The following is a 26,887-nucleotide window of genomic DNA, read 5'->3' on the forward strand; positions in this document are numbered from 1 at the left end:
GGGGCGATGTCTGCAGCAATGTGTGTGTGGTACATGGGCATGTGTGAAGTCGTGCTCTGCAGGACGCCGGTTGGGTCTTGGTGGTGGGGCAGAAGGGGCTGTTTGACCCTCACTGACACGTCTCACTAAACTCTGCTCTCCCTCCCCCGTTATTCCGAGGAACCACCAGACTGAAGTCTGCATCCTTTTACATGGCAGAAAGCCTGGGAAGGATCCTGTGCTCATTTCCATTATGATAAAAGACAAAACAACTAAATTAAATTGGAAGCAATCTCTGCATTACACAAGTCTGCATACTCCAAAATTCTCAAAACAAAAGAGGTGCAGGGGAAGCCAATCACCATCGGAAAGGAGGAAAATGTGTCTCTGGACTCAGACTTTTACTGTTCCTTAACTCAGAACTGAAATATTTTAACCCCTCCTCAACCAGAGCTGTTCACGCTGCAGAAAGCAAACAGCAAAGCCCAGAATGCCACCGTCAGTCTGGATGCTGCCTGAATTTTGTGCTGTTAAGAAATGCCAGTTTCAAAGCAAACGTGGTTGCAGCTCACGTCAGTGACTTTGTTGCAGTGTCTGAAGCTGCAGTTTGCACGTGTTCACCGGAGGGATGTGTGAGCCAGCTAGAGGGAACATGTGCTAGTGACTTGGCAATGTACAAATGCAGAGGAAATCCAAAACTGTCTTCTAGCACTCAGCCTCTCTCTCTCTCTCTCTTTTTTTCCCTTTAAAGAAAAATGGTTGAAACTTTGAAAGACTAGACTATTATTTGTTATGGTTAAGTTGGCCACTGACCCACTGGCATCGAACACCATCTTTTGCAAAAAGTTGTTGCTAGATTTAATTTCATTGGAAATGGAGGAATGGAAAAGTCAACTGATCAGGTATCTTGCCTCATCCAATTTAATTATTTTAAGCAAAAAAAAAAAAAAGAAAAGAAAAGAAAAAAAAAAGTGGTTGCGGGGTGGGGGGGTGCGAATTCCTTGGAGCTCAAGTCACAATGTTATTGTCAATTCAAACTCAGTGAGCTTTTCTGCCTGTCCCTTGATGCTGAGTGGAACCTGACCCCATGAAACAGAGATGCTTTACCTGGCTGTGCACGTGTGTGCGCCGTGCACTGAGGGCAGCTGGCAGAACTTGCAGCCTTTGGAAGAGATGCAGTAATTTACATGGATTAATTATTTTACACAAGAACTATAAAAAAAAAAAAAGATATGTGCTTGGATAGGTTGGGGCTGAACTTTTAGCCTTTTCTGAGATCCAGAGATGGTCTTTGTTGTCTGCTTGTGAATGAAGTGTTCTAATTCTTTGTCAGGTCATAAATTCACCTGCATTGGTTTCTCAAGAAGCAGATTTTGCTGCTGGTTGTTCAGCGTGGTTTTGTGTCAAGTAGGTCTTGAATTACTGAGGATGGGATCAGGGATAAATGGTGTAAACGCAGCAAACCAAACCCAAACATTGTTATTTCTGCAGGCTTTGCTGTTTGAGATTACCTCGGTGCAAAATATTTCAGCAGAAATGAAGTCATCTTGTAACAAGTTGGTGGTGAAAATGCAATATTTGCCTTCCCAAAAAGGGGGGGGCAGGAAGGAATAATTTACATTTGGAGAAGTGTTTTGCAAAAGCCTTTCAAACAAAGCTTGAGCATTCCAGGTTCTCTTGGTAGACACGTCGTTCCCTCACTGCATCTCCTCATGGCTGATGAATTGCAGCTTCGTTTCGATAAGGTACCCATGGCAAGATAGGCGAGACAAAGCAGGGCCTTTCTCGTGTTACAGCAGTGGCTACCCTCAGGTAAAGCAACTCACTTGTTCATAAGTTGACCCATTGACCTTCTAATCACTGACAAATTATCTCATGCTTTATTCTGCAGTCTTCATTATGCACTGTTATTAAACAGACTAATTTCTTTTTTATTAGGACAGGATCACTGAGGTGCAGTAATAACCCTTTTCAGCGGCTTTAGTCATGGTTTACGGCAGTATTTATGTGATTTTTTTAATATAAATTTCAGTTTATTGCAATGGTTCTTATTGCAGTTCTTCACACATCCGTGCTGGGAAAGAGACACTTTCAGGTGGGCTTTCAGGTGTTGCATTTTACAAAATGGTAAGGTTTTGAAAGCTGAAGCTCGTGCTGAGGAGGAAGGCATCCCTCCTCCCCGAAGTAAGGGACTCCCCCCAGGCCTTCCCAGCCCTCCCTGCCCCACGCTGGGAGCCCCATCCCGGTCAGACGCAGCGATGGCACCGGGGGCTTTGCAGAGCTGTGTGCACAGATAAGCCGGGCTGCTGGCAGACCTGCAGCGCTGATAGAAGCCGTGCCACGCAGCAGGCCGCGCTGTGCTCGCTGTGTCCACACAAGGGCTTTGTACAGGTGAAGCTGCTTCCACAGAAGGAGGTTTGTATGCTGGTAAAACCCCAACGTGAGCGACCTCGCTAATCGCTGATTGACAGGGCAGTCTGAAGCCTGAGCTCTACAGCAGACTGTAAGTAAGTCTGAGGGGAAAAGAGCAGGAAATATGTTTTGCCTAAAATAACAGAGATAACTTGATGTTGCTTGCATGATATTTTTTAACGTTTCCCATCAGTCTTTTCACTAAAGCATTTCCACTTTTTCAAAGGATTTATTGTGAAGGTATAGGGAGCATGAGGGAGGGCAAACAAATTAGGGGTTTAAAATTACTATTACGTATCTTATTTTCAACCCCCTTGACTGAGATCCTCAGTTCAGAAGGAAAGAAATCAATGAACCATGGTCTACATTTTGAAAGAGAACTAGTGAGCTTAAGTTTCCAATATGAAACATCTTAGAGAAGCCCAATTTCTCAGAAAGTGAGAAGTACCTGCACAGCATCCTGCACAGACACTGCCATTGGGGTGTTTAGGATGGCCTAGCAAGCCCTGCGACTTCTGAAATGCTCTTGAAAGTTTAAAGCAGTAAATAGTGCTTGAAAAACATTTATTTCCTGATGTCCTTTTGGCTGTCAAGGAAGAAATGTTTTGTACTTGTTGATTTGTAACAAGGATTCCAAATCCGACTATTTTCCCCTTGCTTTTCACCAGGTAAATTGGCCATTTCTCTATTGGCATTAAAATTATCACATAGATATCACATAGATATCACAAATATCACATAGAACCTCTGCAGAAGACGAGGCATATTGTAGAAAACTCCAGTCAGAGAGGAAAAAAAGTAGGCTCAGGTGACAATAGTTAGGGTTGGAAAAGATCTTCCAGATCACCAAGTCCAACCCCCATCCATCCTCAGCATGCCCACTCACCGCGTCAGACCTCCACCTCCTGTGCTAAGGGGTCCCTCTTTGGAAGGATGAGGGCCTAAACCTAAAACCTTTCAGACTGAGTTTGTTGGTAATCCCTGTGAGGCTGGGGCAGAACTGGGTGCTCATCATATCGTTGCAGTGCATAAATGGCCGTCTGCTTAAAACCTCTACTTGCAAACAAGAGCCTCAGCCACGCTGATGCCAGAAATGGAACAGAAATCTCTGGTTTTTAGAGATGCAAGTTGTCTTCCATGCTTCTGATCCTTAGCAGCAGCTGAGGGCACACATGTTCCCATGAAATCCTACACGATTCTAGGATTGGATTTAACCGGATCAACCCGTGATCTCTTAGGAGCCCATCAATGAAAACGCATGGAACAAGGCTGGATGTGTTGAGTAGGTGAACTGCAGGGAATTCAGTCCGTAGCAGCATGAGAAGTGACCTGGTGATAAATTAATTCTCGCAGATGGGTGGTATTTTTCAGACCTCTGGTAGGCATAAGCTGTGGGTATTTTAGTCCTAAGAAGCCTTTTGTTATGAGTTTTAAGAAAAATAAATCAAGTGAAATCAAAGGGTTGGTGTTGCGTGATGGGAGCTATATGGAGATTGTGGCTGGTGATTAGCATCTCTCACAGAAAGTTTCAGTTCAGGTTCACAGAATTATTTCCCCGTTATCTTTGTTGTCGACGGCATGATTGTATATAGATTTCCACAGTAGCATTCTGTTATTTTGGAGTAAAAGGGACCTGTTGTATTGTTTGAAACGCACTTGTTCCAATTCTGAGCGCTTTCCATCTGTTTTCCTATTTCCTTCCTCTAGATAGGAGCAGCATTTCCTCCCCTTCTTGCTCTGCTGGAGGGAGATGCAGTGCAGAGCCATGCTGAGCTCCAAGCTGTAGCAGATCACCCAAGATTTGAGCCCTTTCCTTGGGAAAATAAATAAGAAAGAGGGCAGAAAGAGTCACTTTTATTTCAGAGGCTTTTGGAGAAAGGCCGCGTGGTGATCTGTACCAAAAGGAAACCTGGGTGGCATTGGGGGTGAATAAGGGTCCATGTGAGCAGGGACCAGGAGGATCCCCCACATCCGATGCCCTCTGGTCACCCTTCTGTGACCAGTTAGAAGATGAGCAGAGCTCAGCCGGGCCGTCGGCCACCACTTGCCTGAGTGAAACGGAAGTGAAGAAAGAAACAAAGAGGAGAATGAGGGAGAAAAGGGGGTTTCCAGAGGGGCACTGGGGTCTCGGCCCCCCGGCGGTGCGCAGGGCTCTGTCTGCTGCTGACCCCCAGCTGCCGAGAGCGGTTCGGATGTAACCTTGTCTTCCCCTCAGAGCTGTGTGCCGGAATGGAGTTCTTTAAATTAATAATGCGTAAAAGGAGATTTACACCGCAGTGCTAAAATATTGTCTTTGCCTTTTATTCATGCATTTGTCACTGTAATCTCTAATAGAGGTGTTCAGCGGGGGGATAAATAATGAAGGGTAAAAAATTCTGTCATAATCCAGAGCCATTTGCAAATTCATCACCAATATTCTTTTGGAAGCAAAGACAGAGGGAAATGAAAAATATATAGTGGTGCTAATATATCTCACTGATTTCCTTCTCCCATTTATTCACAGAACCTACTTTGAGCTATGATAGAATGTGAATCCCAGGGATTGCCATTCCTTTTTAAAGACGAGTCTGAGGCTGCTGCCCAGCCTCTCCAGCAACAGATTAAATATAGTCAATGAATACTTCGATAATGTACTTCATAGTGGGAAATAATGCACTTCCCTTGCATGCTTTGATTAATTAGGGCTTGTTATCCTGTACAAAATAAGAAGAAAGCTGTAGCAATTCCTTGGTATATAAACTGCTGGGGAAGCTCTGTAAGACGTGTTCAAAATGAGCAGGGAAGTAAAGCCCAGTATTTAAGGTAGAGATCCTGTAAAGAACTGGTATTAGTTACTACATTATTACAAGTATGAGTGATGGAAATAAGTCAGAAGAGCCACCCCGAAACAGATGCAATTCCTCATGAGCTTCAGATTCCTTTAACCTTCATAGAACTGTTGCAACTCCAGAATTTTGAAACTGTGGTCTTAGGACAAAAGAAAATGTGTTATTGCAAAAGAGATTCCCTTGTCGTACTCCCCGGGCAGCCAAGCCTCTGAGTTATTACAAAATTGAGAGGGTAAGGACTTATTTTTATACAGGGATGTTGTGGGACATTGCACAGGGGTTATGTGGGCAAGGTCATGACACAGCATGGGATGCTTAGATGTGAAGATAAAGCTGAGAGCGGGGCTTCTCTGTGTTTTACCAAAGCCTTTAAGCTTGCCCTTGACCCAGACAGGGTGCTTGGGTCCCATACAAGCCAGCTGCTGTGGCATTCCTTGCATCTGAAGCAGCGAGCTGCAGAGGAAGCAGAGGAACCAAGGAGCTGCATTGGTAGCAGCAGGCACAGAGCAGCCAGCAAAGAGCAGAGCGTGTGTGTGTGTGGGGAGCACTGTCTGCTGGTGGGTGATGTTGTGGGGCACGGGATTTTGGCCCCCGCCTGCTGACGTAGCGACGTTGTGTTGTGCAGCTCGGGAGCCTGGAAGTGCCTGGGCTCAGTGGGATCTGCTGCTCGGTGTGTGATTGCTCCCTGCTGCCAAGCAGGGCTCGCCTCGACCCAGCCAGCAGAGTGAAAACAGAATGTAGTAGCACTCTGCAAAGGGGGGGAAGATGAAATATATCACAAGATAATAAGAAAATAAACCATTAAAAGGCTCTGTTTCCTATTATCATGTGGTTTTATGTTAATGAAGTTGTTCCAGGCCTGTTTGAGTTTAACTCAAGCAGGGGAATATGAGTAATATGAAAAATATGTGGGGATGAAGACCCTAAGTTAAAAAGTCTGTGAAACATTTAATGTTTTCATTCACCGTGCATTTCAGAAGAAGATATAAAGCAGCCAGAAAGTGGTACGGAAAAAACATTAAGCACCAGATTTTCCTTTTTGTGATCTCCAGATTTCTGCATCTGCGCGCATGGAAAGAGCGCAGTGGGCAGGGGCAGCACAGAGCCCCGAGCTCAGCGCACTTGTGGCAATGCCTGGGTGAATTCTGAGCCCTGGGAGAGGTGATAAATGGGTGTCTTAAAGCAGAGCGTCTGTCCAGGGTTAAAATGGTGGCTGTTTGTAACAGCTGATTGATTTATAAAAGAAGGGAAAGACGTGGGAGGTAGAATTTGGAGAGTTGCTTTGATGAGAAAAATGGAAAACGGTGAAATATCCAAAGAGAGACTTGAACATATATTTTTAAAGTGTTTTCTTTCAGAAAAGTTGAAACATTTAATTCTGACCTGAAATGACCTGAATTTAAAAAAGGAAACCGGAGAGCACGAAAGCACTGAGATGTCTCAGATTTGGAAAAACAAATTCTGTTGTGAATTGAGTTTTTTGGGTTGATCTAAAAATTATTTTATTCTGTTTTTCTTTCTTTTCTTTTTTCTTTTTTTTTCTATTTTTTTTTCAGTTAATTCAAAAAACTTGGGGAAAAAAAAATTAAATCTGCTGTGATTTCCTATGCATTCATCTCCTCAAATGAATTTTTGCTTTGGGAACTAAGGCATTCACAGTGGGGGACAGCAAGGATCACAACCACGAATGGGTTGGAGAGAATTTCTTCCATTGCCTCGTGGGGCAGCTGCAGGCTGTAAGGAATTACTGAGCACGAACCTCCCCGTTTTTTCTCCTCCCTTTGTTAGAGGTGTGAGGTCCAGAGTACAGAGCTAAAACACGCAGAGGTGCAGCAGTTAAACTGGGGAGCTGAGTTCAACTGGAAGAGCTGAGGAATGTCAGATTGCTGGCAGAAGTGAGCAGCGAGGAGCTCCTTCCCTGCTCTGAGGCTGTGAGTCCTGCCCAGCCCTTTGCTCAGCCAGGGGAGCTTAACAGGGAGCTTTGCTTTCTGTCTCCTTGCTGGCTGGAACAAGGGCAGTGATGCCGGGGATGCTGAGCTTACACCTTGCACCAGGCAAAGGAGAAATGGGCTTTTGTAAAGCCAGCCATCCGTTTTCTCGAAGGAAAATGTTTTAGGAAGAACTTACCACTAACCTAAGCTAGGATGGATGCTCTGCAGCTTAAGTTTAATGCTGAAAAGACAGCAACGATAGCAGCGTGCCATTTATTTGTTGAGTGTTCCCTGCAGGGTGCAGGGTTCCTTGAGCATCGATGAAAAGGCTTTCGTTGTTTTTGTTTTGAGATGGTTCTCATTAAGAAACAAGGCGCTAATGCCGATGGGTGCATTTTCAGAGCATCCACAATTTTCCCTGAAAAACAGAGTGAAAAACAGCTGTCATTTGGACACCTGCATGGGAGCAGGAGGACGTTCCCTCTTGGAGGCCTTTGAGCTCCCCCTGGTCATAGTTGATATTTCAGACAATGAACTACTGCTGGCCAGTCAGAAACAAAGCAGAAAAATATTTTTGTCGTAAATATTTTTTTGTAATAATAGCTTCAAAGGCAGCAAACAGCTTGTTCAGGTGTGTGCTGGTGCCTGGCGGTACATGGGGCAGGGCAGAGGAGACCTTGTGTTCTGGGGCTGTTTTGGGACAGCCTGGAGCGTGCGTCACTCCACCGTGGTCCACAGCAGGAGTGGAGTAACATGGGAGGAAAGGATGTGGTGTCACGTGCAGTTGTGTGTGCGGAGGACTTAGGAAATCCTTCTGAATTCAGCTATCAGGACTGAAGGAAATCTTCACAGTGCTGGAGAGCATAACCAATCTGAATAGGTGGGGGATGGAGGGGCAGCAGGCATCGCCCTGGGCGCTGCCCCCAGCTCCTGCAGCAGAGCCCGAGGAGATGGGTCCCAATCAAGGGATGCTCTGCTGGTCTCCATGGGAGAGCTGCCCCACAGCCGGGGTTGTGGTTTGCACCTCCATCAGCTCTTGTTCCTGCTTTCATGTCTAAATTCTTAGAAGCTGTAAATGGGAGAAAACAGCTTCGGGGTGGAGGAGTCCAAATTGGCACAAGGTGGGCACTTGGGCTGTCAGCATTGCGGGAAGGGGCAGCAGATGGGATCCCTTACAGCCCCGGTTGTTACTGTATCTGAGCTGCAGCACCGAGCAGGAATATCACCTTGCCTTCTGTATTGCTGAAATGAATTAACGGACAGGAAATCGTGGATTTCCGAACCCAGCTTTCCTCTTGACATTCCTCACTGCAAAAGGAGAATTAAACTGGTGAAAGTGGGTAACAAGAAACAGCTTCTGAAATTATTGGGTGCAGCAAAAGCAAACCATCGTCAACCTGCTCTGAGCTGCTCCTCTGCTTTCAGAAAAGGTTTTTGGGGGGAAGATGGATGGAGGCTGAGGGAAGTGGAGGGCAGGGTGAGGTACAGCCTTGGTGATGGGGGGGGGAACCCACTGAGTTCTGAAAATTCACTGTTATTGTGCCTTATTAGGTCACAAATGAGAAGGGGAAAAAAAGCAGCGAAAACTTTCAAAACAGATTTTTGGAATTCTCGCCATGGTTTTATTATCTCCATCACTTTGAATGGTCTCACTGTTGCTGCTGCTGCAGTGGGAGTCGGGCTTCGATGGCACAGGGCACGGCTGGAGGAATGCAGTTCTTAACCACTGCTTGTTCCACACACTGGGAACATGCAGGACTGCTGCAAGGAGTCCTGCTTGTCCCCCTTGTTCCCTTGCCCCAATGCATGTGTAGGTCTCTGTGTTCACACAGGAACTGCATTTCTTCAGATTTCCCTTTTTTGGCTGTTTCTGCCGACAGTGTTTTTCTGCACAGTGTTCAGAAAGCTGAAAGAGAAGCCGTGATAGATCAAAATAGTGGGGACTGCACAGCAGACTGTGTGTGTAACAGTGACAGCTCCTGTCCAACTATTGCAGGCACACGTGGCAGTGCTGTGCAGACCTGAAACCAGGAGCTCCCAGGTGCTGATAGCTGGGAATTGGGGTGGAGGCATTGACTGAATTCACTGGGAGATGGGGTCAGTGGGAGCTGTCAGTGGGGAGAGAGGAAAGGGCTGTGGAGAGGAGCTGTGGGCAAGGGGCTCCGCTCCCAGGGATGCTCTCGCTGTCTCCCGTGCTGTCCTCTGTTAGAGCCAGGCATAAAGCCAGGCTGCTGCATCCCTCTGAAAGTCCAGGGAATGGGCTTCTGCAGCCACCCCGACAATTAGGCAGAAATGAATACCTTGTGTTTAATGAAGCACTGAGTTCGAGCAGGTGATTCGATGTTTCTCCTTTCCTCCTTCTCTTTGTGCCTTCCTCCCTTTCCATGTGCAGCTTCTGCTCCGCCGTTCCTCTCCAATTTCTCCTTCCCTCTCCCTTTTTCTCTCTACCTCAGCAGCTTAAAAAAAAAATAAACCAGCCCTTCCTTTGCGAGCCCTGTGGCTGTGCTCTCCTCTCCTCTGCTCGTGTCCCAGAGCCGTGCTCGGGTCAGCAGCGAGCTAACGCTTTTGTCAGCGTGATTAATAGCGCTGTGGATTGTCGTTAATTCACTGGCTAATGACTGCAACTCTGGCCGCTCCTGGAGTAATCGGGTGATGTATGTGGGGAGCGCGCACCTCATGGCAGAGGTGAAAATCATTTCGACAAGTCAAATATTGTCACAGGGAACAAATGGCTCTCCCTGTTAATAAAAATTAATGAATTTTTTTTACCGCTGGCCCGCTAAATGAAGCTGTGGAGTGACTGAGCGGAGGGGACAAGCTCGGTGGAATTAAGCACTTTATTTGACGGTTAAAACTATAAACATCTTTATGACGGTTGTGATGGCATGTGGTGAGTGGTGGGGTTTCGTGTTTGTTCCAGAGAGGTTTGTTCAGATGCACCCCAGCTTTGCTAAAGTTGTGTCTGTGTTTGAAAGGGAGAGAGAAAACAAAGAGGTGGATGGGATAAGAGGGAGGTGAGGGCTGGAGGTGGTGAGCTGGGAGGGAGGAGCGACGGGACGGTGCCATCCTCATGTCAGCAGGACTCTGCGATGTGCAGAGCTGCTCCACTGGTGGGCTGCCCGGGCTGGATGACTGCAGGGCAGTTGGGTTTGGCTTCAGGAGGACTGCTTCCCCCAGAGGTGCTGTCTGTGGAGCACGTGGCTCACTTGGGATGCAGCCCTCGTGCTCCAGGCTGCACGGGAGTTTGGTTCCTTGCTCTGCAGGTAGTGATGCAGTGCAGCAAAATGTCACTGCCTCATCCACATGTGAGCATTTAAGCCATGTAAATGAAGCTTTGGATCCCTTTTCAGGTCTGGCTCCTGGAGGCTGGTTGCCTCCCCTGGCAGGAAGGCTCGTTGGTTTGCTTGCCTTGTGCTGCCATGCTTCCACAATGTCACATCTAAATTCCTGTATGGCTCACGATGCATTTTTTCTATGTGTATTATATTCTAGTATACTCCTCTGTGATTATCACTGAAAGATGTTTTTAAGACTACATGAGTCGGAGTGAAAGTTATCAGCTGGGCAGCAGGCATTTATTTTTGGGTCTATATTGAAGGAATAGATGGCTGGCCATATCTCCCAGTGGTAAATACACGAGCCAGATTTCTCCTTCCCATCTTGCCGTAAGCACAGCAGCCTTTTGCTGTTGCACCTTGACCAGCTCTGACATGCATCTCTTTAGCACGGCTGTGCGGTAGCTGAAGAGTTAAGGCACAAATAAAATCTCAAGTTCAGACTGTCAGCTTAGATAGTGCTTAGCAAGGGTCGAGGAAAAAAAAAAAGCCAGTTGTGATTTAGAAGAAAAACAGTGAGATTTGACCAATTCCATGGAATACCTTTCTTTGCCCCAGGGCAGGTGGAAGTGGTATATTAACCAAGGAATAGAGCAGGGGAGGAAAAAGGCCAAATCACATTTCTTTGAAACAAAGAGGCTTTTTACCAGGAACAAGCCTTGATAAAAATTACAGTGGCATCGCAAGTCATTTCAGCCGCTCGGCCTGGGGCTATATTAAAGCAGTGAGGAAATAAGGGATGCAGCAGCCCTGAAATACAAATACAGTAGTCCCGGGAGCGTTTTTAGTATAAATAATCCTTTTTAGAATAATGTAGTGGCTTTAAATAGGGCCAGGTGGCGGGTGCAGCACCCGGGGTTGCCTTGGGAGGGAGCAGAGGTTGGTGGGGCAGTGCGCTCTGTATGTGGGTATGGGCACTGCCAGAGCCCGTCTTCCTGTGCTGTGTTCTCCCATACTGCCTCTTAGAGCAGAATCTAATGAAATCAGCTTAAAAATAATGATGTTAATGGATGGATCTGTCAAGCCGAGCCGTAAGAATGCTTGGTGTGACCGGGAAGTTGAATGGCTCTAAAAGTGCCACAGAGTTCCCAGGAATTGGGTGAATTTCCATTGGAGATCGTGAGATTCCTACCAATGTCTCAGCTGTTGCTTGACGCCGCTGAACTGCGCCTGGGGGACGTCCTGCAACCCGTCAGCAAGCGCTCAGAAAGGCTGCATGCGTAGCAATGTTTGTCACAGTGCCAGGGGACATTGCACGTGCTGTGACGTCCCATTGCCACCAGTGGAACTTAGCACTGTGCCTGTCCTAAATTTCTTACAACTGTCCCTGTACAGGTAAATGTTGGAGCGTTTCCTCAGTCAGAAGTGACTTTGCAGACGGGTCTGGCAGACCCCTAGGTCAGACTTGGCTATATTTTTGGCACCTGTGTACTTGAGTGAGCTGGAAGTTGGCCGGATGATTTTGGCAGAGGTGTGCCTTGGCCAGATGCACACCTGAGGTTCAGGGTTGCAGTGTTTGTCCCTCCGTGGAGCTCATCACCAAGTTATGATAACTGTAATGACGGAAAATCCACGGGCAATTCCTGCTCCTAAAGGCTATGGGAAAAGGACCACCTCTGTGCTCACCGGCCCTGCAGAGGTGCCCAGAAGATGCTCAGGACATGCAGAAATGCCAAGTATTTGTGGCTCTCGTGGTCTCAAGCCCACCACTGGGCTTTGAGGGAAGCTAAGGATATGCAGGAGTACTGGAATAAAACCCCAAGCCAGGCAGGGGCTGACATTAGAACCCCACTGCATTCCATGGGCTTTGGAGGGGAATCCATAGAAAGCATGCAAGTTGTTTCCAACTGGTTTTTTTTTGAAGAAACTTTTGCTCATCACCTCCTGCCTTACATTTCCCATGGAGAAATGTGTCCCTGGGTCTGCCTCCCATAGGCAGGGACTCCATGCAGTCTGACAAGCTTCCAGCCCTGAGCACAGGCTTGAGGCAGCAGCAGCAGGACCATGTCATCCAACCACTGTTTCTAATTAGGAAAAGCTGAGCATTGAGGAACGAGCTCAGGAGAAGCAGCCGAAGGTGGGGAGCTGCCAGCAGCGGGTTTTAGCCATGGGATGCTCCCATGGGATGCAGTTGTGTGATGCTCACGGTGTGTCTGCCCCGTCAATCCCACACAGCTCAGGGAGGACCAATCTCAGCGATGCAGTGGAGTTTATATTCTGCTGAGAGCTCTGGAGCTGAAAGGGTTTGGTTTGGTTTGACCAGCACAGGCATTGTGTAGTGGATAATACATTTAGTCTGTATGGGAACCGGTCTGATAGCAGGGTTGTGCATCTTCTGGTGTGCTGCTGCTCGAAATTAAAAGGAAGTGAGATAAAGACTTCCAAAGGCTGAATTTCAAAATCCTTGCTGGGCTCATTCATTGGAACCACTGAACAAGTTTGTATAGGATTTTTATTTTTTTTTAATTAAAGTAGAAGTTGTAGGTGATGAAAAATAACCCGAGTACAAGGCCTGAAATATCACTCTAGAGATTCAGCGCGTTTTTGCCTATCTGAATTAAATATATAGATATACAAATAGTGCTACGAGTGTCGAGGAAAGCACTTTGCAGAGTGCAGAGTTGGTGAAAGCAGCCCGAGGCCATTTCTCGCTGTCTTTGCAGAGCTCTGCTGTTGCAGCACAGAATTGGTGAGCTTCACTGGAATGCTTTTGGCCGGGGATGGAAAACCCACCCGATGCCGTGGCATTGAAATGTGTGCCTCGGTGGCTCTGACAACAGAGCTCTGCTTTTGACACCCACCTCACGGCTCAGCCCCGCGTCCCGCATTGATTCACTGATTCCCTTTATTCCCATAGTCTGCTGACACCGTCCCTTCCCTCCCCCCCCTGCCCGCGGTGTGTTTGTCTGGCTCACGTTAGGAAATAGAAATTGTTATCGATTAATATTAATATTTAGCATGTTTGTGAAAATGTCTTTCCCCACCGCTATTAATCTGCGGTGTTAATAGTGCCGGGAGTCCTTTCTGGACCCGGGGGAACCCACAGTGAGCGGAATGACAATGAGACGGTGACAACAGCCCAAAAGCTTTCACTTGGCAAAGATGTGAATTCCAATTGCAAGGTCTCCTTTTGGAGGCTTGCAAATGCTTTATTCCTGCTCTGCGGTTTGACGTCCAGGACTGAGAGAAATGCCCGGCTCCATTTGTTAGTTTTTGGAGAGCTGTTCTGGCTGCATTTATTTATCGATTCTAAATAGGTGCCGCTCCTCTCAGTGGGGAGATTATCTCGCCGTCGCTTTGAAACTTCTCCTTTGCTGCATTTCCAACAAAAGAATTTCTGCCCAACTGGAGCGCTTCCACACTTTTATCGGTTTAAAACACGGGCTTCTTTGAAGCAAAAATAAGCAAAACTGCTGCAAAGCAATTAGGATTTTTCTTTCCGAATCGCGGCGTTGTCTTCTTTCTCCTCTTCCTCTCCAGACTTTGGTTCTATTGCACGACTTCCATTTCACCACTGGTTGGTACAAGTGTTTGTGTCACACGGTGCGTTTCTTGCGACGCTTCGTTGGAGCTGTTCTGCTGTGAACAGCTGAGGGACAGAAATCTCAAAGGCTCATATTTTTCCAGTGGCTTTGATGAAGAGATAATAGAGCTTTTTTTGGCTTCCAAGCACCCACTGTGAGTCCTCCATCCAAGTGCGCAGTGAATTAATTTTTCACCATCTGAAGAAACGTCATCTAAAGTTCAAACATAAAGCAAAATATTGAACCCAGGGATCAGGTGAGGGGTAGTCGTGGACAACAACGTCCTCTTAAGAGTTTGATTCTAAGAGGACTTTATGTGGGACTGCTTGTGATGCTCAGGCTGACTTTTACTGGAAATATAATCCTGGCATTTAGTGGAGAGCAATTTGGACCCCTTCCCCGCTGCTTTTACTAGAGGCAAACGCGTGTTAAGGAGCACACTGAAATACTGTTTCAAGCCATATTCTCTATTTCTGCCAGCAGAAATCCCGTAATAAAAGAAAATACTTTCTTTTTTAACCAAAAACCAAGTGCACTGTAAATCCCTGCTACCTGTTCTTCTCTGGAACACTGCAGCCGAGTCCCACAGTGGCTGTTTTGTAGGATGGTTATTAAAGACCCTGCAATTAACTCTTCTGCTCTGCACTCCTACACCTGTGACACAAGTTATCTTCTGCTTGTTCTGCATCAAATAACCCGACCTGCTTTGAGGGGTGTCGTTACAATCAAGGCAAAACAGGCTCCAAGTGTGAAACCTCACTATGGTTGAGCTCCTCCCAGTGCTTTTCCTTCCCGTGCATCCCATCCCCTCCTGTCTCATCCCTCACTGTCTCCCTCCCTGAATAACTCTGCAGTTTGTGGTATTCGCCAGGACTAAATTGTTTTTTAATGCGTTCCACAGTGGTTCTGCATTAAATGAGGGAAGGCACGTGCATTATGTCCTGAAGCAGCAAAGGCAGAGCCTGCAGGGACTGAGCGATCAGCAGAGGCACCCGCTGTGCAGTGACCACAGAGCTCCCAGCCAGGAGACCCGTTTCCTCTGAAGTCCCACCTGAGAAGTGGTAGAACTTGCATCTCTTCCCAATTTAATGTCAATGGTGTAAATAAATAGGGAATTCCATGAGCAGTCCTCTGTGCTGTGCGTTGGGATCACCTCGTTGGCGTGGGTCAGGTGCCGCAAGGCGCTGGTGTTGGATTGCAGCAGGAGCTTGGCAGTCCTGTATGGAACTATTATGGGATCGGGGCTCCATTACCTGTTTCCAGATGTCTCTTCACAAAATGAGCATCTCTCTTCTGCACCACTTTGGCCCCATGGCACGTTGGCCCAACCAGCGTGCCTTTACTTCCTCTGTTGTCTTCCAGCTCAAACAGCTTATGAAATTAGGGGTTTTCAGGAAGGAGTGGGAAATGTTTCTAAATGGTCATTCAAAGAAAAATGTATGTACCTCTCTGGGGCACCTGGAGCTGCATGGAAAACCTTTTGGAGTGCTGCTCTACATCCCAAGGCCTGTGCAGACCCAGCCCATGTGCAGGGGTGTGCATGGGCCCCTGGGCTGCTTGGCTCTGCACTGCTTGCAGCTGCAGGAGGACAGCCTGCATAGGGCAGCGCAAGCTGGGTGCTGCTGCACAGAGCTGCAAAGTGCTCAGACCCACAGATACCAGCCTTATCACCCAGGGCAGACAGATAACACGACATTAGGGATGAGCTTCCCTATCTTCTATTGTATTTCAGCTGTGGCCATCAGGTGGCAACCTGATCACTGCAATGGTTCGCTGCGCAGAGCCCCTGCCTGCTGGGTGCTGCTGGGTGCTGCTGGGTGCTGCTGGGTGCTCTTACCCCCAGCCTTGGGTAATTACAGGTGGGCAGCACTGTGCTGAGAGGCAGCAAGCCCTGGCAGTGCTCAGCACCCGATGCATAAGTGCAGGTGTTTGCACTCCTGGCTGAACTAGGCTGTGATGCTGGCGATTCCTCCCAGCTCTACCGGGCTACGAAGCAGTCCTAAAAATGTTTGGTGTTGCTTTTCCTAATGAAAGATGCCGAGTGTGCAGTAAATGGGTGCAGACCCTGCAGTCAGAAACGTGCACAGACGTGTGTCCTGGAGGGGTGACACATCCCATGCCTTCTTGCTAACGTAGCACTGCAGCTGGATTATTTGGAAGCAAAGCAGGAATGCAGCATGCACCTGTAATCCTTCTCCTTGTCATTTCTACAATGACGGCTTCTGTGGTTGGGTTTTGTTGTGTTGGGTTTTTTTTACATGTATGTTGCATTAATATAAAACCACTTCTCCAAGAGGGATCCTCTGACCTGGCAGCGCTGCGGACTTTCAGCCCGCTGTTCTTTCACACACAAGTGAAAATGGGCAGCTTTTGTGAGCATCCCGTCCTGGAGCCGCCTGCCAAATTTCAGCCTGGAAAGTCACCGTGTGTCAGCCAACAGCACAATGCCATGGAGGATGACAAAAGTGTTATGGGCTCAGCCCTGCGTTCTCTTTGCTCTTAATATCCCCATTGCTCTCGCTGGGAGTTCTGCCTGCAGAAGGAGTGGAGCTCTGGGCCCGGGTTTGTGTTTGCTTCAAGGTCGGTGGAGCAGCTCGTGGTGTGCAGTTTCCCAGCTGGGATGCTCTGGGAGTGAACAAAGTCCTGGGGCACCTCAGATAAACGGGCATTTCTGTGGCAGAATTGTACATTCTATACTAATATTAATAAGCATATAAAAACCCAAATGTCCCCCTCCCCCAAAAAACTTCACCCTAAATGTAGCGCGTTGTTCCTTTTACCAACATTTCCTTTAACATTCCATTTTTTCCTTTCATTACAGCTGCTTAATAGATTATTCATGAGCTCTCTCACCAATACCGAAGCAGCGCCCGCATTGTTGCAGGACCCTCATTGGTGTCACACAGATTTTAAGCCTGTGCCCATATCTGATTATCTGTGGAAACAACCTTTCAATGGCTCTTTCTTACAGAGTAATTTCACTAGTGAGCTCTGAAGGACTAATTTTAGTTTCATGACAATAACAGTAAGGTCAAGTTGTATTTCTGTAGCACTTTTCACATAAGCAGACATTCCGCAGTGCTTGCCACTAGGAGAGGGGCAGATGTAGGACAGCACGGTTGTCACCATTAAGTGACACACAAGTTACGTTGTGGGGAAACTCAGTGCAACTGGAGATGGTTTCTGAGCTGCAAAATGTGCCCTGCCTGTATTTTAGCACTCGTGTTACAGCCAGAGCAGCGTGGAGACGAGTGCTGGGGGGGACAGATGGCCCTGAGGGCAAGCTGAAAGATGCTGCAGTGATTGCAGCACTGTGAGCAACGCGATGAGCAGAAATCCAGGAGGTTTCATAGCGCAGAATTGGTGTGAGCAGATGGACTCCTCCCAGGTGCATCAGCTCTAATCAGAAGTAAAGCCCAGCTGCTGAACCTGCCTGAGATTCCTGGAATAGCTGTGGCCCAGGGAGATGTGTGCACACATCTGTATGTTTTAGTGACATCTAGCTAACATCTGGGGAAGCTCTTTTGGAGCAGGACTCAGAGCTTCAGAGCTGAGCTCATACAGCGAGTGCGACAGGAGAGTTGCTTCTGAGCGCCCTTCTGAGACACGTGCCTTGAGCTGAATCTCTCTGCCTTATTCCCAGCTATGATTCTAAGCATTTAAACGCAGCAGCGTGACAAAAAAATGATCCAACTCACGATATCCACAGGCTTCAAGTGGGCAAAATTCCACCCTTGTCTCTTTGAGACGCATCCTTCCACCGTCTGACGCAGCTGTGCATCGCTGCACGTCTGTTTGCATGTTGCCCAACGGGTGGCGGTGGAACTTGTGCTGGGAGTTGTTTCACTCCCCAAATGGTCACGTTGCACTCAGTGAAGCTGCCTGGGGAGAAGGGGTCATGTTCCCTGTCCTGGGCCCTCTGAGGAGACTCAATTTAGTGACTGAAAAGGCAGAAGGAAGAGATTAGCTGCACTTCAGGACTTCTCCTGAAACACGGAGTTTACTCTGGGCTCAGCTTCAGAGTAAATTCAGATTTAATCAGAGCTGGCCTGATTATCCCATATCGGAGACTGAATTAACAGTGCTCAGAAGTGAGGTGTCTTTATACTTGTGTCATTTGCAATTTTTCACAGGTCATGCTCCACTAAACCTAGTTTTGCTTTTCAACTCGGTTGGAATTCCTGTTTCTTAAGTGCAAAAGAGGCTAATCATAGAGGAGAAAATAATTTGACTTGCTAATACCAGGAGAGAAAACATTTACAGCAACCACAAGTATGTTCAGGATTATGGAGCACATAATACTTATGAAAGCGTGTTTCTGGTGACATGTTTGAGTAAGGAGGGTTGCACTTTCTAGCAGAGGAAATGTTTGTAGGCTGCAGCAGGCAGTCCTCTGTGCTCCAAAAAGGCCAGAGCAAGAAAGAAAAAAAAAAAAGTTGGCAAACGAATCAGAATCCTCTTCTCTAGCAAAGCCTGCTGCTGGGCTGCTTAGGCACGAGCTCAGGAAAATCTTTATTAGGCATTAAAAGGTAAAAAAAAGAAAGAGGAGATGTGCCCTGCGTACAGGAGCTGCGATCAGAGGATGAGGAGATGCTGCTGTTGGGGCAGCAGTGGGAGCTGGAGCTGGGTGCTGCTCCCCTCGCACAGAGCTCAGCCCTTAGCATTTTGCACGGTGGGAGCCCCTCTCGATGCGCCGTGCCCACAATGGGGCGGTTGTTGGCCTTGTTATCATAGTGGGAGCTACGGCGCAATGAAAGCACAGTCATGCTGCCTCATGTTTAATTGAGAGATGGCAAATCTGTTCCCAAAATACTTCAGCTCCTTGTATTGGATGACAAATGTGTTTTTCTTTTCCCCTTCATCTGTTTCCCTCCCCTGCCCTTGTTGTTTTTTTTTTTTCTTCTCGGATGAAAAAAGCTCCGTTTCCGCTCCGGTTGAACGTTGCAGCCTCGCAGTTGACTCCTCCTGGAAAAATCCCCAAACCTTATGACCTTATGAAATGTCCACCATTTGCAATGTCACCCTTCCTATCCCTTACGTACTGGCCTTTCTTTTGCTCCCTGGCATGCTGAGAACTCCTCACGTCTCTTGTTTCTCAGGGTCCCTCCATGCCTGTGCTGATGCTTGGCATCACTGCTGTCTCTAAGACCAGTTTTATTCCCAGAATCTGAAATGGAAATTTCAGCTGATTATTTGGTCACTGCTCATTGCCTCCTCAAAGCCTGCCTTTTTCCAAGGCGGTTCATTCATCCACCTTGGTTGCTTGCCACTGCTTTTGCACCGTTCACTCTATTAAATTTGACTCTGCATTTCAGTGCACCTCTTCTAGGAGCTGTGCCTCGAGACTACCTTCTTAGAATAATATTTTGGTGCATAACTAACCACTGTTTGCAATACCTTGAGGTGCTTTCCCCTCCAGTAGACACAGTATCTTTTGTTTAGCATAGAAAAGTTGGGCACTAGCAGACATAAATTTTTGCTCTGTGAACTCTGGAATTGGAAGGAAATAATAATGCATGCTGAGTTTCAATTAATGGTGAAGCGTATGCTATGAAGCTGATGCACCAGCTAATGAGAAGACCTGTATTTTTTATTAATTCAGCATTAATTTGTGGTTAATAACTATGGATTTTTTTTATGTTGCCGCTGCGACTAACTTTCAGTGCATGCAATCTGAATAGGGACTGTTTTTTCTTTATAATAATTTCTTAGCAACTGGTGTGTTTTTATTAATTGGAAGGAAACTTTATTGATGATCCTTGTGCACTGGGAAGCCAGAACTAAATATACATGTGCTAGCTCTATAAGCACATACATCGTATTTCAGACATAGGAAATACAAGCTGTGAGCCCAGCTCTGCTCGCTGAAGTCCCACTTATGATGCTGAAGTATCACACTCGGTGTGATAAGGATCTCCAAATCCCAAGGCCGTGTTTAGCACTGCAGTCTGAAGAGGTGAATGCATCCCTGGGATGAAGGCTGCTGGCTTCAGGAGCGCTTCTTTGGAAAATTTCTCTCTCATGGGGCAATCCTGGGATCCTATGGCTGGTTCTAACACGGGTAGTTCAGAAGAGTTGTTGAAAAACCCCCAGTGGTTCAGACAGGAGTCTTAAAAGGGCAGAAAATGCATTTCAGTGGAAGATATTCTATCCCGTGCAGCTTATTTGAGAGGTTAAGAGGTGACATCCTCAAAAACTGAGAAGGGAGAGATGTGGAGCTCAGAGGTAGGAAGGAGGCAGCGGGTCGTTTGCAGCCTAAAGGACAATATGGCCCCATGCCCAGTGCTCAGAGCACCTCCTGCTGCGTTGTCCTTCCCTGCATCCTGGTAATCACTTGTTTTTGGAAAGTGATGGAAGGGGGGGATGGCTGAAGAGTACTTTTAGCTCGTACGAGCCAGTAGCATACCAGAGAATGGATGCATGTTGTTGCAGGTTTAGTAGTGGAACTGACTTGCAGTTTTTTGAAGCATAATAATTTGTGCTCACTGCCATTGTGCTCATTTCCTAATTGTTTGGGGGAAAATGAAGCGTGGAGCTCCATGCAGGGTGAAGGCTGTTCACCTGTGAGTTTTCCTGCTTGGTTGTGCACCCCAACACGGGCACACGGGCAGCTGCCCCCATTCCCTGCTGCAGTGATTCCCAGCGCTGTGTTGGGCACTGAGCTGTGGGGTTCCAGGGTTGCCCCGAGGATGCTGAGCCCCACAGCTCTGGTGTTGCTTCTAAAGGATGTGGTTTCCAGCTCTGCTGGCAGCGCAGGCGGCTCTCACCCATATATTGCCTGTCACTGTGGGCCCGGAGCAAAGCTTAGGCATGAGCATCACCAATCCCAAGCACACGGAGTCTCTGTACATTTGATAAAGGAAGATGAAAGCTCTTCAGATGGCTTACGCTTTGCGGTTGTAGAATCCGAAGCCAGATTTTACCTTAATTACTCTTTTCCTCTCCACTTCAAAACACCCCGGCCCAGTTCAAGCAATCAGTGGTTGCAGAGAGCCTCGAGCACATCTCTTCTGTGTGCTCTTCCCTCTTTCTGTTACTGCAAGACAGCTGACACAGCTCGTGCTCCTTCCACCCCTAGCCATCTCCGAGCACGGTGCAGCCAGCATGGATGGCCTCACCTCAGCCTCACCTCAGTTCTGTAGGACAGGATTGCCTTTTTTCCTGCCCCTACTGTCCTTAACGTGTGTGAGCGAGGCTTTGTGAAACTCTGTCCCGAGCAGAGATTAACTGATGTTCACGTGGGTATTTCAGTGTTTTTTGTTCTGCTGTTTCCCCTTTTAGGTGACAGCGAGATTGTAAATAATATGTACGAGACCGACCCTGATCTCCTTGCTGGCGAAAGTGCAGAGGAGGAAACAGAGGACAGTATTATGTCCCCCATCCCTGTCGGACCTCCATCACCCTTTCCCACCAGCGAGGACTTCACTCCCAAGGAGGGCTCGCCCTATGAAGCTCCCGTCTACATTCCTGATGACATTCCAATCCCACCAGATTTTGAACTCAGAGAATCTTCGATCCCAGGGGCAGGGCTAGGGATTTGGGCCAAAAAGAAGATTGAAGTTGGGGAAAGATTTGGACCTTATATGACAGTACAAAGGAGCACATTAAAGGAAACAAACTTTGGATGGGAGGTAAGCGTGCCCAGTGTGGTAATCACATTCATTTGTCTTTGCAAACTGTTCATAAAAGCAAGTTGAGCCCCGACCAACTGGGGACCGAGGTGGTGACTTTGCTGATGCCATATCCCTGAGTGTTTTGTACCCAAGGTTCCATGCAGTATTGAAAAAGCAGCAGAAATCCTTTCCGGTGGCTACTGGGGCTACAAATACTGCTCCAGCCCCATTTTAGAAGGTTGCTTTCAAATGATGTTGGGTCACTCCTTAAAGTGCTTGTCATTTTCAGATTGTGTTCAGAACTTGTCACCGTGGGAGAAATATGATTAGTCGCGTCATGTTTTGTAGTTGGGTGTGTTACCTTTGACTTCCACTCCGTGTTAGCTGTGCAGGCACTATTAACTGGTCATAGAAAATAACATGTACCCATTAACACCCTCGATGTTCTTGAGCTCTTGCTCTGCAGCAAAGATAAAGGAATGCAAAAGTCATTTTCCCCTCAGAACTAAACAAAACTCATCTTCAATGGGAAAAACAGCGCTGTCCCCAAGCTCCTGTGTCTTTCTCCCTGCTTTGGGGGGATTATCCCAGCCATCTCTCTTATCCTGCTGTATTCTTGATTTGAAAACATCCATACCTTCAAGGATAATCCTAAATTAAAGCAGGTTCTAAGCGCAGCAGAGTGTAATATGCAGGAATGGAGTTTTACCTCCCTTTCCTCGGCTGCTTTCTGGTGTGAAGTGATCAGTGCTGGAGCACAGAGGTGGGATGGAACCGAGAGCTGCGGCCGTGGCCGTAAGCAGAAGGTGCTGGCAGGAGCTTAGAGCACGAGGCCCCAGATTGAAAAGGTCTGATTGTGTTTACATGGCTGGTTTTTGAAGTCTCAACAAACGGGCCAACAGCGAGGTGCTGCGAAGCCCAAGGAACTGTGTCCAGATGGTTTGGTTTGCCTTTAAAATGTGTCCACACTGCATGAAGAAGCAGGGTAGGCTTGCCACGAAAACGAAGCTCAGTCCTATCTTGTCATTCTTTGCAGTAGGAAATTCCTGAAGGGCTGAAGTGGGAGTTTGGGTCAGTATTGGAGCTCAGTCCCCTTTTCCCTTTCCTAATGCACAGCTGAGTTTCCATCCCCCACATCTCCATACAGAGCTGCATTCCTCTGAGCTCGTCTTTGTGTTGCCTTCTTTTCTTGTGAATTATTGTGGCAGAATACTAGCTCGGTGTTGCCATGTCATCTTCAGAATGTGTTTTTTGCAGAAAAAAATGGAACAAAATGTGCTGTTGATATACAGTTGGCAATAGTTGGCAATGGGCAGCTCAGGGTTACCTGCTGACAGTGCGCTCTGCACTGGAAAGCACCTGGGGGAAAACACCATTCTGGTTCTCTGCAGGCTGCAATGTGGAAGTTGCTCCTGCCGAAAGGTGGGAGCTGTGTTTTTCTGGACCTTAGCACTTACAGCTGACCTTACTTTTAATTTTAAATATGTTTTCAACAAAGGCTTGTGGGGTAATTTTTTGCACCAGCTCCTATCCTCTGCGGCTGCTGGAAGTCAGGCCAAACTGGAGTGGTGCAGATCCTTTCTTCCGTGACCTTGGCGTAACTTTGTCCTTGTCTTTTACATTTCTGGTACAGGTTTGTATTTACATTCATGGTTTTAAGAACTGTTCCCTCTCTCCATTACGCACGGAGCGCCAGGCCTGGTACAAGCCATATCTATTAACTTCAGTCTCCATTGACTTTGTGGTACTGTTTATTTTTGCGGTGTGCACGAACAAACTTTCTTTCTCCGTGGCCCCTCTCACATTTCTGCGGCGCTTTTGTTCTCCTGTTGGACAGGAACATTTCCTAGCTGAAAGGAAGGAATATTTGTCCTCCGTCAGATGTCCTCAAACACTGCCTTAAACCCACCCCAACACTCTTTGACCTTGCCTGTTCCTGCAGGCACTCTTGAAGCCTTTCACTTCCCAGTATGTCTACAGCAGCTCAGAAACTTGCAGTCACTCCAAACCTTCCCATTTCCCTTTGTGCTGAGCAGGAATCCCTGGGATAAACTCTGCTTCTGCCTGCACATTGGCACCGAGCCTTGTCCTCAGCACGGAGGGCTGTAGGAATAGCCATGGAGTGATGTGCTCAGCAGCTTTCCATGCGGCCACTCGTGCTGAGTATCCGTACCATGAAAACATTTCTGTCCTGTGTCAGTAAAGTTGAGTAGGCAGAGGAAAACGCAGGAATTTTCCCTCCCTCTGTACCACGTTCATCAGACTTCTGCCTGCTTTCCTGCAGCCTCTGCCTGTTGTTTCCTGCAGCGGCGCTGAGCTGAGACCCAGTTTTGTTGTGCTCCAAGAGGGATGTGCCTTTTGCAAGTTGGCATTCATTTTTTTGACAGCGTGTCTGTGCAACTTGTGGTTTGGGCTCACAATGGCTGGAAATCAAATGCTTTCATTAGGCTTTGATAACTAATCAGTGCTGGCTAATGGGCGCGTTACCAGTGCACTGGAATTGTCAGTTCTATTAGATACATTAGTAATTTTTGTTTCAGGAAGGATAATTGTTCTTTACACCCGAATTACCACTCATGGATAAGCCCTCGTTGCATTTCCTGTAGTTCATACTCTGGATAATGCTCCCACCCAACCCGTAGTCCTAAAAACTTGGATGGTTTTTTGGGTCTGTTTTTAATGATCAGCAGTTTCTTAACTTTCATAGTGCTTCTGCCTTTTGCCCAAAGAGTTGTTGCCCTTCACCCCAGCAGGTCTGCTGTCAGACCAACTCACCTGCATGGCCCTGGCACTGCTCACAGCAAGGAATGCTGTTTGCTGTGTGGGCACCATCAGCACCATGTCAGGGTCCTGGGGAGCTGCAGCTGGTGCTGCTGTACTGGAGGCATTCTGGGCCCTGGGAGCACTTTTATTTTTTCTTATGTCATTAATAATAATAAAAACAATCAATTTTGGACATCTAGGAGATCTGCTTAAGGGCCTTGGTGTGCAATTGATCTCTGCTTTACCATGAACACTGCAGAAATAGCTTCTCTTTTCCAGCCTCGGCAGGACTGGGGTTATGAAAATGAAACTGAAACAGAACAGTAAGCTGCATTTCTTTGAAGGCATTGGGAAGCACGAGCTGCTATCTGCAAACAGAGCTCTGCTCTTCTTCAGCCCAACTGTCTGATCCAGACCCAGCTCTGGTGTCAAACATCTCCCTTCAGGAGGCAAAGAATATTAGCATCATAGAGTCACCAAGGCTGGAAAAGACCTACAAGAATGCTGTTTTGCTGCAACTGTCAGCTTACTTGTTGTTTCCACTAACAGCCTGAAAATTCATAGGGAATGCAGAAAGCCACCTTGAGAAAAAGAGATGGGATTTTTTCCCCCATTCTTTTGGGTGTCTTTGCTTTTAACCAGACAGGAGCGAGTGGGTTAAAGCTGGGTGATAAAACGCTGTTGTTGTGAATTCCCTTGCTTTAATGTTCATTTTAAGAAACTATTTGCTGAAACAGAACACTGAAGTTCTGACTCATACAGACAAGGTAGGCTTTTATTTTTTAACACAAGCAAAATAAGCGCTTTGCTTTCCATCAGGGCAAAGACAGAAACTGTCCCATGAAAGAGGAATAGCTGTGCGAAAAATAAGAGCTGGCAGCTGAAGATGCAGCATTCTTGGCTTCACATCTGGGCCAGTGGAAAACTGCTGTTTTTTGAGCATGCTTTCTGGTGTCAGCGATTTGCAGGAGTTCAACCTCCTTGTTCCCACAACACAGAGCACTTAAACGTTGCTGGGTTTGTTTGTTTTTAGAAGTGCTCATAAATGCCAAGGAAATTTGGCTTCACAGGACTGGCATCGATTGCCGAGAGGAGAATTGTGCTGTATCTCCTCAGCTCTTAGAAATACTAAGATAGGAAGGGGACTGCAAGCATTCTTTAGATGTGATGGCTGTGTCATGCTTCCCATTAGCAGAACATGCTGCCCAAATTCACTTTAAATGCCGACACAGTTTGTTAAGGAAAGCGTGTCCTCGTCTGTCCTGCTTTGAAACAAAACACAGGGCTTGAAATGAGCAGGGACATCTCAGGACCCCTCTGTGCTCGTCCCTCGCTCACGTTCTTTAACTTGCAGGCTGGAAGGATGTGATGACATTTCCTTGTAGCTATTCCTCACGCGTCTTCTGATTCATTCATTTTCTCCAGCCTCTGCCTCTCCCTTTGGCTTGGGGGGAGCAAACAGCCTCTGAGGCTCAGGGAAGGGCTCAGGGATGGCTGGTCTCACTGCCTCATCCCATCTCCTGTGGGGAGCAGTGCTGGAGGGCGCTGTGCGCGGCCGTGCCCGAGGTGTGGAGCATGTTGCACACAGAAAGTCTGTCCCATAAAAGGTTACTGCACCGTTTTTCCAAGTTCGGTTTGGCTAGAATAATTCTGAAATAGCAGGAATCTGTGGGTTCATATGGAATAGAGAACACACGAGCAAGCTGGGACTTCCTAGATGTGCTGGTACAGCCAACAGCCGTCCAGCCATCCTCGGTACTCCGTACTTGGAACCTGTTGGTGCATGATAGGACTGCAGGTAAGCCACGGCTTTAGGCTGGAGCCTGAGGCTTAGGAGGGAGCTGCTCCGTGAACAGATAAATCTGGAGGGTGGGGAGCGTTTGTATCATTGTAATGGTGACTGAACATTAGGAGTGCATCCGCTGACACCCAAAGTGAAAGGACTGAAATGTGTAACCTCCTACGTTTCAATGTGAGGGTTAAAAGAGAAAGTCTTTTTTAGGCCCGGGAATGCCGAGATGTCTTGCTCTATCTTAGGCACTTCTCTCAAACATGGGTATATAAGGAATTAGGGAAAAAACAAGAAGAGACAGGGAAAGGGAATGACTAAGAATACCTCCTGATATTTCTCCTTTTTTTCCATAAGGGGTAATAACTCATGAGCAATCCGGCAGAGGGCACTTTCTTTAAATAGAACGTTCTGATTCACAAGCAGAAAAAGGAAATAAATATTTTCTTTTCGACTTCGAGACACATCCATGAATACCAGCTTCTGAAATGGTATTTTATCATCCATACTTAAAAAAGAAAAAAAAAAAGAAAAAAAAAAAAAAGGAAAGAAAATCCCATGAATAACTCAATGTATACCACAGGATTTGAGAAAGAGCTCTTTCTTGTTGTCAAAAGACTTGCAGAATACAGGGAACTATTTCTTCCCCTGGAATGTTAACCTTCGTAGAAACCCAGCCTTTATTTTGCCCTCTCCCAGAAGTGCAGGGCTGA

At 47.1% G+C, this 26,887-nt stretch overlaps 1 protein-coding gene across 2 annotated transcripts in view; it reads left to right on the forward strand.

Annotated features, from left to right (window-relative positions):
• The window catches only part of PRDM16 (PR/SET domain 16), a 229,849-nt gene that overhangs the window by 86,035 nt on the left and 116,927 nt on the right, over window positions 1-26,887 (forward strand). For both annotated transcript variants that reach the window (XM_042831637.1, XM_042831636.1), the window contains one exon: window positions 21,291-21,640. In XM_042831637.1, coding sequence (XP_042687571.1) covers window positions 21,291-21,640 — 350 coding nt within the window. The remainder of the gene's footprint in view (window positions 1-21,290; window positions 21,641-26,887) is intronic.

This window comes from Centrocercus urophasianus, unplaced genomic scaffold, assembly GCF_019232065.1.
Source record: "Centrocercus urophasianus isolate 14NV4802_14NV808 unplaced genomic scaffold, USGS_Curo_1.0 seq_36, whole genome shotgun sequence".
Classification (NCBI taxonomy): domain Eukaryota; kingdom Metazoa; phylum Chordata; class Aves; order Galliformes; family Phasianidae; genus Centrocercus; species Centrocercus urophasianus.